At 56.3% G+C, this 18,943-nt stretch overlaps 1 protein-coding gene across 1 annotated transcript; it reads right to left on the bottom strand.

The window, feature by feature from the left end:
• Positions 1-2,801: 2,801 nt before the first annotated feature.
• NPTXR (neuronal pentraxin receptor) lies at positions 2,802-17,984 on the bottom strand. Its single transcript, XM_036250770.1, has 6 exons — positions 17,978-17,984; positions 16,805-17,604; positions 6,823-7,048; positions 5,561-5,808; positions 3,721-3,900; positions 2,802-3,349 (listed from the first exon to the last, which is right to left on the bottom strand). The coding sequence occupies exons 1-6, from the start codon at positions 17,982-17,984 to the stop codon at positions 3,125-3,127; spliced, it is 1,686 nt and encodes a 561-aa protein (XP_036106663.1). The 3' UTR covers positions 2,802-3,124.
• Positions 17,985-18,943: the final 959 nt, after the last annotated feature.

The following is an 18,943-nucleotide window of genomic DNA, read 5'->3' as shown; positions in this document are numbered from 1 at the left end:
CTGGAATCTCCAGCCATTGGAGGAGAGGCGGGCACACTGCAGGGGGGTTTCCCTGAAGGGACGGGGACCACTCCCACAGTCTCACCCAAGGGGACCCTGGCCCTGGGGCTGGCCTATGACTTGCCTCTCTTCTTCCACCCTAGACTCTGAACTCTGTAGGGTAGTAAAGAGGGTCAGGCACATCCCTCAGGTCAAAACCCGGCAGGAGCAATGATGCCCAAATCCCGATCCACAGTGTGGGAGTGACTGTCCCCTTGGGCTGAGGGGTGGGCCCTTGACATAAACTGCCTTGGTTTGAAGTCTGGGCTCCATCATTTGCTGGCTGATTGACACTGGGCAGGTTACTTAACCTCTCTGGGCCCCAGTTTCCTCATCTGCATGAAGAAAGTCTAGCATTGAGAGGAGAAATGAGAGGATGCCCAGGAGGTGCTTAGCGCAGGGCCTGATGTTTAGAATGACGCAACACACACGGGCTCCAGCGTCACCACCAGAGAGAGCAGCTAGGGACGCAGCTGAGCCCCGGTTCAGATCCTCTTCCCCCGCCATCCCGGCTGTGCCCGGAGCAGCTGAGGATCAAGCCAGAGTCCACGCAGCAGGCATTCGGCCAGTGTATGAAGGCGTGGGGACTTTGGGGCTTTCATTTTCCCGGACTGGAAATGGGGATCCAGGCCACTCCCCCATGGCCCAGACTCAGAGCTTGCACCCCAACACCTCCAATTTGTTCCTCTTCCCTCTGGATAGCCAACCAGGGCACATCCCATGACAAGGCACACAGGACTTGGGATGTTCTCTGGGTGGGCTCAAGTGGTCAGACCAGTTCTGTCACCTCCATCCTAAGACCCTTTCTTTCCCCCAAGGCCTCTGCAAAAGCTGCTTCCTTAAAAACACAAATAGAAACCCAATAAAGCCAATGTCCAGTGCCCCTGAAAGCTAAGTTCCAAATTCTGCCATCACCCCAGCAACAGCGTATGTCACCATGAGATACTTGGCCCAGCACTAGGGCTGATGTCATTGGCTGTTACCAGGGCAACCTAGATCTCAGCAGGTCCTGGCTGAAGCACGCCATCGCTCCTAGGTTCTTCTGGGGGAGCTGGGCTGGAGGTGCTGGAAGGTCTACCTGTGCTCTTGCAATGGAAACAAGGATCTGGGGCTGGAGGCAAGTCAGCAAAGCCTCCGCAGCCTCAGCTCTTCCACCGCGCCTCAGGCTGATTGGCGGTGGGGGCAGAGACAAGGAACAAAAAGTGGGGCAAAAGGCACCAGTGCCCACTCGAGTCAGGTAGCTTGCAGCTGCCCAGACCTGGCAGGTGACTGGCAGGGAAGGGACACCTGCTTTCTCAGCTCACCATTGCTGCCAGAGTGCCCGGGATCAAGCCTCCCAGGAGGTAGGGGATGCCAAGATGTGTCTTATAAGGGAAGATGTTCCAGTGGTCATGTTGGAAAGCATTCTGACCTCTCAAATGTCCCTCCTCTAAGTGAGGCCTGGACTCAAAGACCCCCATGGGTAGGCAGAATGGTGTGGGGAAGGAGCACGGAAGAGGGAGTCAGAGCCCTGGGTTCTAGTCCTGACTCTGCCCATTGTGTTGGGTGACCCTGTACAAGTCACTTGCCCTCTCTGAGCTCTTCCGTGTCTGTGCAGGCCAGGGATCAGACTGGGTGCCTTCTCAGCTCTGACATTCTCCCACTTTCTCAGGAGAGCTGATGAGGACTCAAGGGTGGGGACCAGGAAGCCACCAGCCCTTTGAGACACCCTCCAACAGGCAAGAGTGCCAGGCTAGGGTAGGCCAGAGAGCTGATTTTATAGCATGCACATGAGGCTGGCCTGCCTTGCCCCGTGCCCTTGCCTCTGACTCTCTGGAGCCAGCTGCTGACCCTGACCCATGCCTAGCCAGATCCCACGTGCTGCCCTGTCCCAGGATCTGCCCCTGCTATGCCCTTCAGTCACCAGGAAAGTTCTCAGGCTTTCCCCACCCTAGTCACCTGAAATCACAAACCATCTCATGTTTGCTCACAAATGAGGAAGGCTAGCCCAGAGAGGGCAGGGATTTGGAGAAGGCCACAGAGCAGAGCTGGCTAGGAACCAGGGGCTCCTCCTCCGCATCCAATGCTCTGCACACCATTCCATGTTTCTCCCTGCTCACTCCGCCTATTCCTTCCTTCCTTCCTCAGAGGCTGCAGGCCATGCAGGTCAGGGATCAGGCTGGGTGCCTTCTCAGCTCTGACAGGGGTGGGAGTGTGGCTGTGCCAGAGCCTGGTCCCCTGCAGCACAGTGCGTCTGCCTCATGCTGCTCCTAGCTCAGGCCCGAGTGGCCCAGGCCCTGTCCTGGCCACAGAGGGGGAGAAGTGACCATGCCAGCAGTGGACATAGCTATGGGTGGGCACAGGGGAGACTACGGTCCTTTGGCCTTTTGGGGTCTTGGTCCCTAACCCTCCAGTCAGAGCTGGGAAGGGAATGTCCTGGAAGTTGAGGTGGGGTTGGGACAGGCATGGAACCAACATTTAATCCACTGCACACAAAGAAACAAGGACAGAGGAGGAAGAGAGAGGGTGTGGGTGTGGGTGGGGTAGGGGTCTGGGGGAGAGGGTCCATTAAGATCCTGCTGCCCTTGACTGTCAGCTGGTGGAAAAGTGGAGGAGGGGTGAGCCTGAGTCTCCTGTGTCTCTGCTTTCCCCTCTCAGCTGGGGGCACTGCTCTGCGGCCTGTTGTGGCCCCGAAGGGGAAGGGGCCAGGCCTGCTGTATGGGGAACAGGGAGTGAAAGGTCTCCCCTCCCCCCATACACAACCCCGTGGGGATGCTGTTGACATCAGTGGAATCAGATATGGTTGATGGACAGGGTGTGGCAGGGGTAAGAGATGGCTGTGGGCAGAGCCATGGACACTGCTATCCACCCCTGCCAGGCCCTGGCCTCACCCAGGCTTGACTTATTGACTTGAGCTGCTTGTCCCCCTCCAAGTGGGATCAGGGGGCAGCCATCATAGGCAGGGCATTCTGGAGGTGTGGGTGTAGGTAGGGGAAATGAGGGGCATGGTCAGGAGTGGAGCAGGAGGGGAGGCCAGTGTGGGGGGAATGTGTTCCCCCTCCTGTAAGGTCCCCAAACTGGCAGGGGCCCTTGGTGAGGTGGCCCCTCATGCCTTAGCTCTCCCCTTGCAGGCACTGAAGGCAGCCTTCGTTGCACCCCCAAAGGCCTCCACCAGCTTGTCTTCCCAGGGGAGGACGTTGCCCAGCAGCGGTCCAGTACAGTTGGCAATGCCCAGGACCTGGGCAGATGTCAGGGCATGGTCCCACAGGTTAAACTGGGCAATGTCACCCACAAAGGCCTGGGTGGCATCAAACCGGCCTCCCAGGGTATCCTGGGCCAAGAGAACATAGAAAAAGGAGAGAAAATGGAGTGAGAGTGCAGAAAAGATAGGTGGCCGACTCAGAGGCAGGCCCCTGTCCCAGTGGAAGCTCCGCTAGCCCCACCCCCACGGCTCTAGCCCCGCCCCACAACTCTAGCCCCACCCCTAAGCATCTAACCCTGCCCCTAAGGTTCTAGCCCCTTGGGCAGGTCTCTGTCCTCTCTGAGTCTCAGTCTGCCAGACCATCTGCAGAATGGCTGGGTCAGACAGTGCTGAGTGGTCACTGCTGTGCTTTCTGGTCCCTCCACTAGCCCCTCCTCCTCAGGGGCCCTGGGTGGGAAGTCTACCTGGGCCTCAAGCCCTGATATCACCCTGAGCCTTACCTGCTCTTGGCCCAGAATAAGGATCCCATGAGGCTTGATGGGGTGCCAGGCAGCCAGGTTCTCTCCGGAGCCCCGCAGCTCCCCGTCCTGGTAGGCAGACCACAGGCCATCCCTCGTGGTCCAGGCGATGCAGATGTGGTGCCAGCCATTGTCCTTCAGGCTCAGGGGCAGCTGGGCCACCTGGACACAGATCCCCCAGCCCCAGGTCAGGGGTCACAAGGCCCAAGCCTGGAGCAGTGAGTGGGGCAGGAGACCCGTGTCCTCCCTTCCCGAGGCTTGACCCCTCCTTCCTCCCAGCCCAGCATCTTCCCCACCACTCTCCTCTTTCCTCATGACCTAACTAGGCAGCTTCACTCAGATCACAAGGGTCTAGTCAGTGTTGGTTTTCATTTGTTTCCAGGTAGTTTACTCACTAACAGGTCACGTAGGGTGGGAGCCGCCTCTCCAATCCTACCTTCCCCTGAACACCGCACACAGTGCCCGGGCTCAAAAAGTATGGGCAGTGGCGGAACACACCTTGGACTCAGGCCAGACACTGGCATCCGGCCCTGGCTCTGCCAACCATCCCCCTGTGGGACCCAGCGGGGTCTGCACCTTCCTCCCTGGCCTCGGTCTCCTCATCTGTGAAGTGAGGAGGTCAGGCAAGGGCTGGCAATTATGCAGTCACCTCTGCCTCCTCTCCAAGGCAGACATGACCAGTCAATCACGAGCCTGGACTCAGCCTCAGCATCTTCCTCATCAACATGCTCGCCGAAGCCAGCTCAGTGGTTAGCGTTGGCCTGTGAGGTGAAGGTACTTGCTGCTCTTTCATCTGAGTTCTCTGAGATCACAATGTAATGCAACACTCTCTGAGGCCTACTTGGTGCCAGGTCCTGTTCTGGACACTGGGGATATGAATCTGGTCCTGGCTGTAAATGAGCTGCGTCTGCACAGGAGTGGACTTCGGGGACAATGTTACAAGACAAAGTAACAGAGGGACCATTTGGGAGGTAGAGAGCCGATCAAGGCCCAGAGGAAGAGGGGGTGTGGGAACAAAGACACGGAGTCTAAAGACATCTGGATGACAGTGGACTCTGACCATTGCACACAAGGCAACCAAGTGGGCAGCACGGCAGGAGCAAAGGCTTAGAGGCTGGAATAAAAGGGGAACTGTGAGTGGTCGCCTGTGAGGTTGTCACTCAGGACTCCGGAGGTTCCGGAAATAGGGCTGCCCTGTGCCCTGTCCGTGGTGCTGAATCGCTTCTAAGAACTGAGTGCTGACCGTGGACAGAGCCAAGGATGGCAGCCAGGGGGTGTAAGAAAGTAACGTGGTTAGAGGCTCTAGATGCAGACCACCTCAGGTCTTCTCAGGACCTATGGGGTCACAGAAAAAATTCATTGTCCCCTGGGTCCATCTCCTTCCTCTTCTTCTAGTACACCCACAAAAGGTACCTCCTGCTGAGCAGGATTCTGGTGGTCTGGAAGGAGCAGTTAGGCAGGTCCTTGGGCCTCCCTCTCTTGCCAGGAGAATGAACAGGACCCCAGGGGCAGACACTTGCAGCCCTGCTCCTGGAGCTGGGTGGCTGAGGAAGTCACGGGATCTCCGCGAGCCTCACAGGCCTCCGCTGTAATGGGAGCGCCGCCCTCACAGCCTCTCTAGGACACGCCCCTCTTCAGCCACCCCAGGTCTGGCTTGTCCTTGCGTTGCCAGGGCCTGGCGTGGCACGCAGCAGGCATGGCATGTGTGCTGAATACGCTGAGAGAGAGAATTGAAAGAGCCCACACGCGTGGGGCCCAGCACAGTGCGGTGCTCCTGGAAGGTGCCCCTCCCCCACCCCTCCAGTCTGCCCAACCCACTGACCTTGTCATTGATCAGCAGCTCCATGGGGTCGGGGCCCGCCTCCAGCAGCACAATCTCATTGGCTTGCCCTGGTACTGAGTAGGAGAAGGGGGTGCCCTGGCCAGAGCTGCCCGACCTGGACCGCAGCCACATGCAGACGGTGAAGGCGTAGAGCTCGGGCAGCGCCTTCCGCACGCGGGCGTACATGTAGTTGTTGCGAATGGGGATGCTGAGCTTGAAGGCGTCAGGGGGGCTGTAGGCTGAGGACCCTGAGGGGAGGTGGGCAAGGTGGAAATGGTGAGTCAGTGGACACCAACGAGGGTGGAGTGGGCAGGGCACACTCCAGGAGGGAGGCTACTAGTCCCTAGGCACTTGCTATGTCTCCCTTTAATTGTGCCCCCTGCTATTGCCTCTTCACTCCAAAATTCACTCTCTACCTTTGCTTTCAAGGACTAGCTTGAGGCCCACCTCCTCCAGGAAGTCTCCTGGATTTCTTTCTCCAGAACAACTGATTTACATTTAAGCTAGTCCCACCTAACTGCTCAGGGTTTTCCCTGGTATCCTCAACTTTTCCATAAGCCCCTTATGGGTGGTCCTCACAAGGTTTTAAAATGAAAGCTTCCTGAGAGTGTATGAGTCCTAAATCTCCACTTTTCAGATGAAGAAAATGAGGCCTGGGGAAAGGGAGCAAACTTCTCAAGTCCCAGAGCAAGTCAGTGACAGCTGGAGAACCAGGAGTTAGGTCTCCTGGTGCTCAGACCTGTACACTGTCCATTACGTCAGGTTTCTCTGATTCCCTGGCAGTGCCAGGCCCAGGTGTTAAACAAATGACCAAATTCTGATTCACTGACGGTGCTATTTTGTAGGGTGTTTAAATACATGGGCTTTGGAGTCAGACCTGGTTTGAAGTCTACATCCAGTATTTACTGGCTGTGTGACCTTGGGTAAAACACTTGACCTCCCTGAGCTTCAGTTTCCTCCTCTGTGAAATGGGGCTAACAACAGTGCCATCCCTTTGTGGTGGGTGAAGTTTAAACCAGCTGATAGGTTAAGTCCTTAGCCCACTCCCAAAATATAATAAGTGCCAGAAATACTAACTTAATGATGATGATAGCCATCGATTATTCTCTCCCTCTTGTGTTCCACAGCCTCCTCCCCACCTTTCTACTTCAGCCTCCAGAGAGCATGAAAATGTCTTTCCAGTGAATCCGCCCCCCCACCAGAGGTGCCATCTGAGGACCAAGGCCTCGCCTGCTCCGCCCATTGCGGGGCCCAGGACCCACCGTGTTCCAGTTCCGTTATGCGGCCCTGCAGGGCGTCCAGCTCCTTCTCCACCTCCTGCCGCTGCTGGTGGCTGCTGTGACTGAGGGTCCCGCGCTCCTTCTCCAGTGCCAGCACCTTGGCCAGCAGCTGCCCTTCCAGTTCATCCATCTTGGAGTGCAGGGCAGTGGGCACCATGGGCACAGGCGCAGGGGCAGCTGAGAAGTTCACGCGGGCTGGGAGCTCCTGCTGCTCTCGGGGCAGAGAAAGAGGTGTGTGAGGTCCCTCCGAGAGAGAGGGAAGGGACGTGGGGTTCAGAGACCTCCGCCCCTGTCGAGTGATCCCAGGTGAGCTCCAGCTTCCCCGTAAGCAAAATGGAGTCAGCAATACCAGCTTTAGGCAACAAACTGGTCGTCTAGCAGAGCATCTTAAGATCAGAGGGTCAGACAGCCCAGGTTCAAACCCAGCTTGCCCGAGGTCAGACTGGTATGCACTGGTCAGCTGAGAGCAGGCTGGCTCCTGCCCGCAAGGACATGTCAGCCGGGGGGGGGGGGGGCAGCAGAGCTCTGGAAAGGCTCCCGGGGGTTCTAATGTGCAGTGAAGCTGATGGCCACAGCTGACTCCTTCATAGCTGGAAGGCTGTATGCTGAGGGCCCTTAGTCTTCACTCACTCACTCGTCAAGCTTCTCTGTGCTGGTGCAGGGCTCCGTCTGGACCCAGGCAGACCCGGGCTCTGGAACAGGGCTCCAGAGGGCAGCCATCCGGGTTGCCTGTGGTTAAGATCACCAGCTCTGGAGTCAGGCAGCCCAGGTTCACATCCAGCTCGAGAACCAACCTGCTGTGTGACCCTGAGCAAATGCCTCTACCTCGCTGAACCTCTGGTTCCTCACATGCAACACGGGCAACTGTACCTATTTAGAAGGTTTGTGGAGACGATTCAGTGGTAAATGCCAATGAGCAGAGCCTGTTTACTGCAATCACTGTCTAGGGCTGAGGAGTTGGAGGGACAGATACTCGGTTCTGCCACGCCACCCCAAAATCGGGGGCAGGTGGGCTAACCTTGACACCCCTGTTACACTAACCTTCACTATCTGGAAGGCTCCTCGTTCTCCCCAGGGTTCTAGGAATCCTGACTCTCATGCTGACTAAACACAATGCCTCAGTTTCCCCTTCTGTAAAGTAGGGACCACTGATCCCGCTCTGTTCACCCCCAGGATAGGGGTAAGGAAGTAAAGCTCTCATGGACTATAAAAGCAGAATGCAAACTGTGAAGCTTGAATACGTCAGCGGACAGGGAGCTTGCTACCTCCAGAACCTTCTCTTGATCGAGAGAGCCCACGGAGAGACAGGGCCAGCCACACACTGCTTTCGAGGTGGCTGGACTTCCAGGAAACCTCGGGCTGAGGCGGTGAACTCAGAATGCCTTCCACCTCTGCTGGGAGGGCCGCGGCTGGGCCTCCTCGGTCCAGCACTGCTCTGTCCTCAGTCCCCCTCCTTCCGCTATAAGCTTGGCATGAGGGGCACACATCTGAATGCCTGTGCCAGGCTCATCCTTGGCACTTTACACCTATTTACTCATGTATCCATACAGCCACTCACTTTTGTTGGCACTGTTCGTGTCCCCATTTCACAGACAGGGAAACTGAGGCAGCGTCCTTTTGAATTTTCTATAATGATGGGGCTGGGCAGAGCTGCCGCCTCTGGAGCCAAAGCCTTCTCTCGCTAGCAAAGCGTCCTCCGCCCTCGGGGGGGAAGACCTGCCAGGAAGGAACGGCCGCGGAGTGCTATTTACACAGATGGTTTCGAGGAGAGACCGTGCAGCTGAGGGAGGTGTGCTCACAAGCTGTTCTTTTGTCAGAGCCACCAACTCTGCCACCAACAGGAAGGCCAGGGAGGGGGTGGGCTCACCGGATCGTGTGTGCCCCCCATGTCTGAATCAGAAGAACATGACTGCGCCCCCCACTTTCCCATCTGCTGCGGGTGCAGGCCGTGCCGCGTGGGCTCCCAGCCTGATGCCGAGTGGGCGCCTAGCCCAAGGTGGTGGGGAGAGGATGATGCCATCACCCTGATGAGGCTGGAAGCGGGGGCTTGGAGCCCACCGTCGGCCATGCCGGGAGCCTGGGTGGAGTGTGCTGTGCGTGTATGGAGCCTGGAGGCAGAGCCCAGGGTCCCGGTCCTGCTCAGCACCGAGGTGCGGCTCATCAGCCCTGAGTAATGAGAATGCGGACAGTGGCCCGTCCTCGCTGGCACACGCTCTGTGCCAGGTGCTGCGCTGAGGAAGTATTGTGCAAACACTTCACAGCCCCTCTCAACAGCCTGGAGAGAGGAGGCCCACTTTCCAGATAACGAAACTGAGGCTCAGAGAGGGGAAGTCACCTGTCTAAGTAACAGCTGCGAAGAGACAAAGCCGGGATCCCAGCCCAGGCCCTTCAGATTCCAGAACCTGCTCCCATTCTTCAGTTCTACCTGCCAGTCTGGATCTCAGTTTGTTGGTCTGCCAAGAGGGCACAGTGCTGGCTGCCCTGGCTGCCCTGAGGGCCAGAAAGAGAGGTTCTAGTGGCCCTGAGAAGGCTGGGAGGGTCTGGCAGACTGTCACCGTGGTTTGGGGCAGCTTCACAGAGGGACCAGAGAGGAGGCACCTGCCTATGCGGGGTGGCTGAGAGGCTGGAAGTATATGGGGAGGACCCAACACCTCGTCCCCAGGTGGGAACCGCTCCTTTGCTTCGGGGAGCAGCGGGAAGGTGCTGGCTTTAGGGTCAGGGTCCCCCCCTGCACAGCTCGCCCCTGCCCAGCCCAGCTCCAGGGGCAGCAGCAGTGTGGGTCCGGTGGTCTCACCTCCCCCTCTGGTCATTCCTCAAGTCCTCTGTGAGTCTGCCCGGGCCCACCCCTGGCTCCACCAGCCCAGTGACTTTGTTATGCAAAGCTGCCGTGCCTCAGTTTCCCCATCAGCAAGAAGGCCACGGTAATAATATCTCCTAGCACCGTGGTGAGAGTGAAACGAGGTCACAGGTATGACGCCCCGAGAGCAGAGGTGGCGCATGGAGTGCTGCATGTCAGTATTACTATCACGCTGTCACCTCGTGAAGAGACCACTGTCCTCCATCTCCCACCACACATCTTTATTTTTGGTTAATCCTCACCTGAGAATACTTTTCCATGGGTTTTCAGATAGAGTGGAAGGGAGGGAAGGAGGGAGGGAGGGAGGGAGGGAGAGAGAGAGAGAGAGAGAGAGAGAGAGAGAGAGAGAGAGAGAGAGAGAGAGATAAACATCAGTGTGAGAGAGACATATTGATTGGTTGCCTCCCATATGACCCTGACTGGGGCCGGGGATTGAACCTGCAACCCAGGTACATGCCCCTGACCGGAACTGAACTTTATCTTCCTCTGAGGCAAATGAGGGGTGTGTGGGGTGCGTAAGAACTTCCACTTTGGGTTGGTTGCTGCAATCCCTATCCCCAGAGGTCAGTGGGAATCATGCACCCAAGTCTGTCCTGGGGAAGCCCCCCGAGTCTCACTCACTGAGGAGAGCCAGTCCCTGACCTCATTCCACCTCCCATGGGCAGGGACTTCACAAAATGGCCAAGAAACATAGAAAGGGTGCTCGATTTCATGAGTCATCAGAGAAATACAAATTAAAACCACAACAAGTGCACTACACACCCACCAGAACAAGGAGCTTTTTTCTTTTTAGAAACATTGATCAGTTGCCTCCCCTATGTGCCCTGACCGAGAATTGAACCCTCAACCTTTTGGTGTATGGGACAATGCTCCAACCAACTGAGCCACCAGGTCAGGGCCAGAATGAGGAGCGTTTTTAAAATGACCATACCGCCCAGCCAGTGTGGCTCAGTGGTTGAGCGTCGACCCTGCACCAAGAAGTTGCCAGTTCAGTTCCCGGTCAGGGCACATGCCCAGGTTGTGGGCCTGATCCCCAGTGGGGGGCGTGCAGGAGGCGTCAGTTGATGTTCTCTCTCATCAATGTTCCCATCTCTTTCTCCCTCTCCCTTTCGAATCTCTCTCTAAAAAAATCAATAAAGAACAAAAAATTTTTTAAAAATAAAATGACCATACCCAGGTTGGTAAGATTCACATGCAGGTGGGTGTGTAGACGCTCACTGCTACTTTGGAAACGTGTTTGGCAGTATCTCCTAACACTAAATATATGCCTCTCGTCGGACCCAGGCATCCCACTCCTGGGGATGTAGCCAGGAGAAATGAGGGCTTACAGCCACCAAAATATACCACAAAGACGTTCATAGCAGCTTTATCTGCAATAACCTCCAACCAGAAACGACCCAAATGTTCATCTGCAAGGGGGATGGATAAATCAAGGAAGGTATATCCATACACAGAAACACTCCACAGCATCGAAAATGACAGACCACTGACATGCCAAGACCAAGTGTTACACGCAATGAAGACGAAAACACCAGACACGAAGGGGAACCGCTGTCTGAGTTCATCGGAATGACGTTCAAACACGGGCGCACAGACGTGCGGCGGCAGAAGCAGAACGTGGGACCTTTGCGGAAGTGTGGGTTTTGGGGTCACACATGAGCCTACTGGGGCACTGGAAATGTTCCGATTCTTGATCTGGGTGGTACCTTCATGGGTGTCTCCATGCATAAATTTTCATTGAGCTGTACTTAAGATTGTGTCTTTTATAAAGAAGATATGTGCGCTCTTAAATATCTTCATTGTAAGATATACCTCAAACACAGAAGCCCCGCAGGGAAGGCCCTGCCCCGCTCGGAGCAGGTCTCCTGACTGAAGGCTGCCAGGAGGAAAGGCCTCAGGGGCACAGGATGACAGAGCAAGAGGGGTCCTGCCCACCCCTCTCATTTGACAGATGGGGGAACTAAGGATCAGAAAGAAGAAATTTTCTGAGGTCACAGTGGGCAGGTGGCAGAGCCAGGGCTAACACACCAGGTTTCTTTTTAGAACGAAGGTGCCACACTGGCAGGAGGAGGGGTTAAGGGCTTCCCAGTGTGGGTGCCCCACCTGGATGGGGGGAGGCCAGCCACTGGGAGAGGGGCCCTCAGGGTCTGCAGGTGGCTGGAGGGCACAGAGGTTCCACGTCCTCAAATAAAAGGCCAGAGGGCAGAACCTCTCTTGCCACAGTCTGCTGGCTCCATTCATGGCCAAAGAGACACGGGCAGGGGAACCAGCCCTGCAGAGCAGAAGCTTCCAGAAGGGGTAGCAATATAAAAGTAAAAGCAACCAGTAAACTTTAGAAAAGACACCAACAGATTCTCTAAGTCACTGTGTTTACCTGCACACTTCCCTGAGAAACTGGAGGGCTGGGAGTGGGTGAACGGAAGCTTGGGAATACATAAGTACCCCCCAATTTCTAGTCAGGGTGCATATCCCCAAGAACTCATAATTTAGAGACTGAAGGGCCTGGACCAAACCTAGCCCCTCCTTCCACCCATTTTAAAGATTAAAAAAAAAAACCCACTGAGGCCCATAGAGGAAAAGTGATTAGCCTAAAGTCACAAACAAGAACTCAACTGGATGCCACCAGACCTTCCTCTTTCAGAGACGATTTAGAGCTTAAAGGTGTTTAGGGAGCAGCTGGCCCACTGTATCATTTGAGAGAGAGGAAACCGAAGTGGGGTGAGGGGTTGCCTGGCTCTGGTTCCCCAGACTCTCTGAGCCCCCGCTGCCTTATCTGTGAGATAGGAGTGTGTACGGCCTAGTCACAGGGCTGAAGACTGATAACGTGTAGCAAGGCCCTAGTCAATGTTGCTTCTAGCTGCTGTTTGTATCACTGAAGCTGCAGCGTGATCCTCCTGACTCTCTGGCCAGCCAGCAGGACGAGCCTTTGGTTCTCTGAGGCAGATGGGGCTCCGGGCGCTCTCCACACGGGCCACTGCGCTCACCTGCCTGTCTCACTCTCCTGAGGGTAACTGAGGTCTGACCCCTCTAGACAGCTCTAGAGTTAAAGATGAAGAACAAGGGCTGTGGAGTCAGACGCTGACAGGGTCAAATCCAGGTGTCACTGCTGTGTGACATTGGGCCAATTTCTTAACCTCTCTGAACCTTGGTTTCTTCGTCATTAAAAGGGGATAGAATAGTACTTCCCTCATCGAGATTTTATTAGGATTAAATGAGAATGCACTGTGCCTGATACATGGCAAGTGCTCAGCGTGAACTATACTTGTTATTAAGTCCAGGGTCTTTTGTGACTGTCATCAGGGTGTTCCTTACCATAGCTTCCACTCCAAGATGGAAGGAGGTGACCAGCTTGCTAGGCTGGGCAAAGGATATGGTTTATGCCACAGAATTACTGCTGAAATCAATCTTGAAATTTCACTTTACAGATAAATTAGTGAAAAATGGGACACTGGAACGTGTACACATGGCCGGTTGCCACATAAATGGTCCAGCCCTTCTGGAAAGTGGTTCTTGGCCACAGTCATGAGAAGTCAATATCCTCTGACCAACTATGACCACTCTTGGGAACTGAGCCTAAAGAAATAATTCAACAGACTTAAAATGAAAAAAAAAAAAAAAAATCCCACAACTATCTGCCTGGAATTGATTCTGCAATAGCATCTGGAAGAAAAATAACTAGAGACAACCTACAGCTCCCGCAAGAGCCCTCGACGGACGGGGAATGTTACGGCCGTCATTAAAGCGATCGCCAGCAGTGATTTGGATAAAGGACCAAAAGGAAGCTGCAAAAACAAATAAAATGGTGGAATTAAATGTGAGCCCCCCCACCCCAAAGCTTTGACTTTTTTCAATAAACAGCAACAACAATAACAAAAATAAAAACAGAAAAGAAGACAGACCTTTACTCCGAAGCCCTCAAATATGGCTCCCACTGAGGCCTGGGGAGAGAGGCTGGGCCAGCGTGACCTTCCCTCCCCTTTGGTAGTTGGCCTGGTGGAGTGGGAAAAGGGGTGATGCAGAAATGTGCCAGGTGAGGATGGGCAGGGATGTGTTGAAGGTTATGGGAACATGAGTGGGGAAGGAAGTGGATAGAGTGTGATCAGGGAGGGCCTCCAGGAGGAGGTGTCCTCAGAACACTCTTAAATGATAAGGATGAATATTCTAGGGTGGGTGGGGTATCTAGGCAGAGGCAAGAAGGAACTGGGAGATGGGCCAGATCCCAAATGACAGCATGGAAGCAGGCTAAGGAGTTTGCACCACAGGGGAGCCCATGGTGGCCTTAAGGAAGATTCCTAGGGCTACCTGAAGGAGGATGGATGGAAGGGTGTGCCTGGGGGTGGGAGACCAGTGAGAGGCTACTGCAAGTATCCAGAGAGAGATGAGGCCAAGTGGAAGGAGGAGGGAAGGGGAGGAACCCAGCATGACTTCTCACAGCACATCTGAGAAGCAGAGGACCTGAGTTCAGGTAGGGACACGAGGGCAGGGGGCTGGCGGGACATCCAGAGGGAGGTGCTCAGGAAGCGGTTGGATCTATTGGTCTGAAGCTGAGGAGAGAAACCTGGGCTGGAGATGACGTTGGTTTGGGGCACCACAGTGGAATGGATGTTGGAAGCTGCAGGGTGTGGCTGAGCTCACCCAGGGAAAGTGAGGTGAGAGCCAGGAGAGGTGCAAATGCTAAAGGAGGAGGACCCTGAAAGGGGACAGAAAAGCAGAGAGAAGCGGGGCAGGTGAGAGGTGTCTAGAAGTCAAGGGCATGAAAGCCAATAGGAGGAAATGATCAACACAGTCAGACATCCAAGAGGGGGTCCAGCAAGATAAAAACTGAAAGGTTCTGTTCAGTTTATCAATTCAGTGATGTCTCCATGAGCACGCTCGGTGTGCCCTGCTGGCAGACAGGTGAGTGGTGAGAAAGTAGACCCTGAACACTGGGGAGCACCCCTTTGAGCATATTGGGTGAAAAGAGAACAGAGAAACTAGACAGTGTCCAACAGGTGGATGGAGTCCAGCTGAGACCACGTCTGTTGGACTCCAGACCCCAGTTCCTCCCAAAGACCCCAAAGAGACTGGCTCTGGCTGCAGCCAGGCTCGGAAAGATCTGGTGGGCAGGGAGCCCTTGCCTTTCTTTGTCCATGTCCACTGCACTCAGGAAGTAGGAGGGGTATGGGTAGGAAGCAAGAATTCCCCCAACCTGAGAGGCGGACCTGGTGCCAAACCCCAGCCACCAGGATAGCCCCAACCTCAGCAGGCTAAGTGGAGAGCCCACCCTGCCAGCCCCACACATGAGAAGAACCACGGGTGCCATCTGGGTGTGGGGGCAGGGTCCAGGGCAGGCAAGAGGAAGTTTCTTAGAAACCAATTCTTATTTTTTTACATTAATAAAATATATTCCTAAAAGGAGGATTGGTCCCCATTTTTATTTTTGACCATTTAAAAAATTAGTAATGTGATAGCCTAGTGTTAAAAATAGCAATCACTCAGAGTGATTGAACACACCTCTGCCAGACGTTGTTCTGGGTCCTTCACAAAGATGAACTCACTTAATCCTCCTAACACCGGGGTGGGGTCGGTGCTATTATTGTCCCCATTTTATAGGTGGGAAAACTCAGACCCACTTCACTGATGACTCGCAGCAATTATTATTATTATTATTATTATTATTATTATTATTATTATTTCCTGCTCTTGGCTCTCATCCGAGCTATCCCCCAGAGCTTAATTGGGAAGGGGTGCTGGCCTGGCAGACAAGACACCCCGGGCTTTCCTCCTTCCTCTGTCGCTCACCTTAGGAGGTCTCTGAGACCCAAGTTTCTCGCCTGTAAGATGAGAGGGTTGTCTGTGACAGCTCCCTGGCTGCGCTCTGACACTCTGTGGGCTGGGTGCTCACATCAGCACAGACTTTCTGGAGGGTCACTCACAGGTACATGGGCACGGCCACCCTTCCACATGGCATCGCCTGTCTGCTGAGCCAGAGATTTAACAGAGAGCCGTGGGGGGAGCGGGGGGTCCCTGCTTTTCTTCTTTCCAGCCTCTCTCCTCTTTCTGCCTCTGCCAGCTGCACTTGGTTTGGAGGGAGGTATGAAGAGGCAGCTGGTGCTTTGGCCTCTTTCTCTCCCTTCCTTTCCCAGATCCAATTTTGTTGCTAAAGCCCTTTCCTGCAGCCTGGAAATGGCAAATGGCTGGGGATGGTCAGTATCTCCTGGATGCCTGTCCTTCCCAGTCTGTCCAGCTCCCCTTCTTGGAGGTCCTAAATAGGTCCTAACAGGGAGGTAGGGGTCTGGCAACTTCAAGGGAGAAATGACTGGCCCAGGATCACATGACCGCCAAGAGTGGACTACTGGGTCAGACCTCTTGTGTCTGATTCCCAGCCTGTGTCTGAAAAGAGTGAGCGGAAGAGGAGGAACCCTGGGTGGAGCCCTATTCTCCACTGGGTCCCCACCCCAGGGCTGCCAGCTTCCAGCTACTCTGGCTGGCAGGGCACTACCTGAGCTCCTGCCCTTAGGTCTATGGTACAGCCTAGGTGGGGGATATGGGGATGGGAGGTGGTGAGGGGCACACGAGTTTGGCTTATGGGACACTCTGTTCCGTGCTGTTTGGCAGGAGGGGGGGACTCTGAGCCCCTCGGACACCGCATCCTAACTCCTGACCACAGGGAGTGAGTGGGGCTGGTGCTGCTTTGGGGATGTCTGAAAGAAGAAAAGGAAACGGACATTTAATGAGGTCCTGGTACGAGCCAAGCATTTTTACACACCTACGTTTTAGTCCATCCTCACTACAAGTGGACACTGTTATACCCACTTTATAGATGCGGAAGCTGAGGCTGACGGAACTGCCTGGAGGGAAACTAATCAGAAGCGAGCCTTTCCCGAGCTCCTCCGTCACAGTGTCAGCCTCCTGCTCACTCACCCTGCCCGAACTCTTCCTTCTCGCCATCACCCCCTTTATCATAGAGGGAGATCCGAGCATCAGATACTCGCGGGAGGGCCCCCCAGGTCCCGCAGCCGGCGGTGGTGGCCAGACCAGCGGTGGTGGCCAGACCAGCGAGCCCTCGAGCGGTCCCTCCCACCCCGGCCTGCTCCCCGACGGCGCGGCGCGGGGCGTGGCGCTCACCTCGATGCGGTCGATGCGGTCCCGCAGGGCGCGGACGGCGTCCTCCAGCTCGAGGAACAGCGCGGGCGACTCCCAGGGCCCGTCGGCCATAGTGTCGCGGCGGGACCCGGCGTCCTGGATGCCGCGTGGCAGGCCGCTCTCGCAGCGGCCCAGCTTGCCGGTGAGCTCGCGGATGGTGTCCTGGTCCGCGCGGATGCGCGCCTCCTGCTGCAGCGCCGTCTGGCGCAGCTGGTCGGCCGTGCTCTGCAGGAGCAACAGCTCCTCGCGCTCGCCCAGCGCCGCGTCGCCCTGCTCGCCCCCCGACGGGCAGGCGGCTGCCAGCGGCGTGCACAGGAAGCGGCTGAAGAGGGGCAAGGGCGGCAGCGGGTGCGCGCTGGCCGCTGGCGCCCCGGGCAGCGCGGGGGGCCCGGCAGAGCTGCCCGCACCGTGCAGTGCGCTCAGGCTGCGCTGCGGGCCCGGGGACGCGGCCGCGGCGCCCGCGGCGGCCGAGGCGTTGTCGGCGCCTCCGGGCAGCGCCCGCGCGCGGCTGGCCGCCAGGGGCACGCTGGCGATGATGCAGATGACGGCACCGAGGAACGCCAGCATGCCTGCGGCCAGCAGCACGGCCAGGAACTTCAGCGTGAGGCGGGCGGCGGGGGCTCCCGAGGCCCCCGGAGGCGCGGCGGCGGGGTCGGGGCACGGGGCCCGAGAGCGTGGGGCCGGAGCGGGGCCGGAGCGGGGCCGGAGCGGGAGCGGGAGGAGCCGGAGCCGGAGCCGGAGCCGGAGCCGGAGATGTTGCCGCGGCCGCTGCTGCCGCCGCTCTGAGCCCGGCGTTGCGAGGAGGAAAAGGAGGCTGGGAGGGGGAGCGGGCGCGGCGGCCCCGCCCCGCAGGCTCCCCCGGGCCGGCCCTGGCCCAGCCTCGCACCCGTTCCGCGCCGGGCGCGGAGGCGGGGAGCAGCCCGGGATGCGGCCAGCGGCAGATGGAGGTGCTAAGAGCTTATCTTGCCTTGGTCACAGAGGGCGGCGACTCGATGACCGCGCGGCGGGAATCCTGGGTGACCCCCACCCCACTCCTCCAGGGCTCGGCCCCCTCCTCAACCCATATTACCAAAGATACCTTTCGGGGAGCTGCCCCGCCCCAGTGTCACGTTCTGTGCTGAGCAAGCTACAGTCTCGGTACCATTTAAGCCTCACTGGACATGCTCACAATACGGATGTGGAAACTGAGGCTCACTGAGGTCAGGTCGCTGTCTAAGGTCACAGGGCTAGAGTGCGTTGGAGCAGCATTTGGGCTCAGGCACATCTGGCTGGACGCAGATGTGGATGGAGCTGGGGTGGGTGTGGAGTGAGGAAGAAAAGAGGCCAGTGTTGGGGGCAGGGGACTGGAGATTGTGACCCAACCTGTATTTATATTATGGTCATCTGCCTGTCACTTCCCACCCCCAACCTCCTAAAGGAGCAGAGGTCACTCCCCTCCACCTCCATTAAAAAACAAACAAACAAACAAAAAAACTTCCTGTGGTCTCAAAGGGTAGCAGAAGTTCCTCCTCTGACTCCTCCCGGGGGGCACAGACCATCAACAGAGAAGACTCCTCTGCCCGCTGCAGTCTGCATTAGGATAGCAAACCTGGTGGGCATGTGGACCAGGCACTGGAAGGAACAACAGGAATGGGAGTGGGATGTGGTATGGGGGTGGTGGAGGAGCCTCCTGTCAAAAATGTCTATATATATTTTGTTGCAAATTAACTTTGCAATTAAAAACTTAAAAAAAATTTCTACCATCGGTTACCATCCAGCTCCCTCCAGTTCCAATTTTCCATGAGGCATTTCCTGACCAAAGTGGGTTCCCAGGGCTAGAAGGGCACTCAGAAGGCTGTGGATGTTCACACTGCATCCTGGGATAGCGGAGAGGGGCTTCGACTTATGGGAGTCACTGGCGAAGGTCACACCCAGGTCAGTCCTGAGCCCAGGCCTCAGCCAGGCCTGCCTCCCTTCCAAGCCCACATTCTTGACTTGAAAGGAGGTTCAAACTGGACCACCATAGCTACCGTGTGGGCTCTGCACAGTGCTGGTGGTGGGGAGAGACCAGAACATTTCTCAGGAGGCAACAGCCCTGGGGACTCGACTTGGGCACATGCTCCACTTCCTCACCCCCACCCC

The sequence above is a fragment of the Molossus molossus genome, unplaced genomic scaffold (genome assembly GCF_014108415.1).
Source record: "Molossus molossus isolate mMolMol1 unplaced genomic scaffold, mMolMol1.p scaffold_m16_p_10, whole genome shotgun sequence".
Taxonomy (NCBI): Eukaryota; Metazoa; Chordata; class Mammalia; order Chiroptera; family Molossidae; genus Molossus; species Molossus molossus.
Note: the sequence above shows the minus strand (reverse complement) of the source record. Positions and strands in the feature narration are given on the sequence as shown.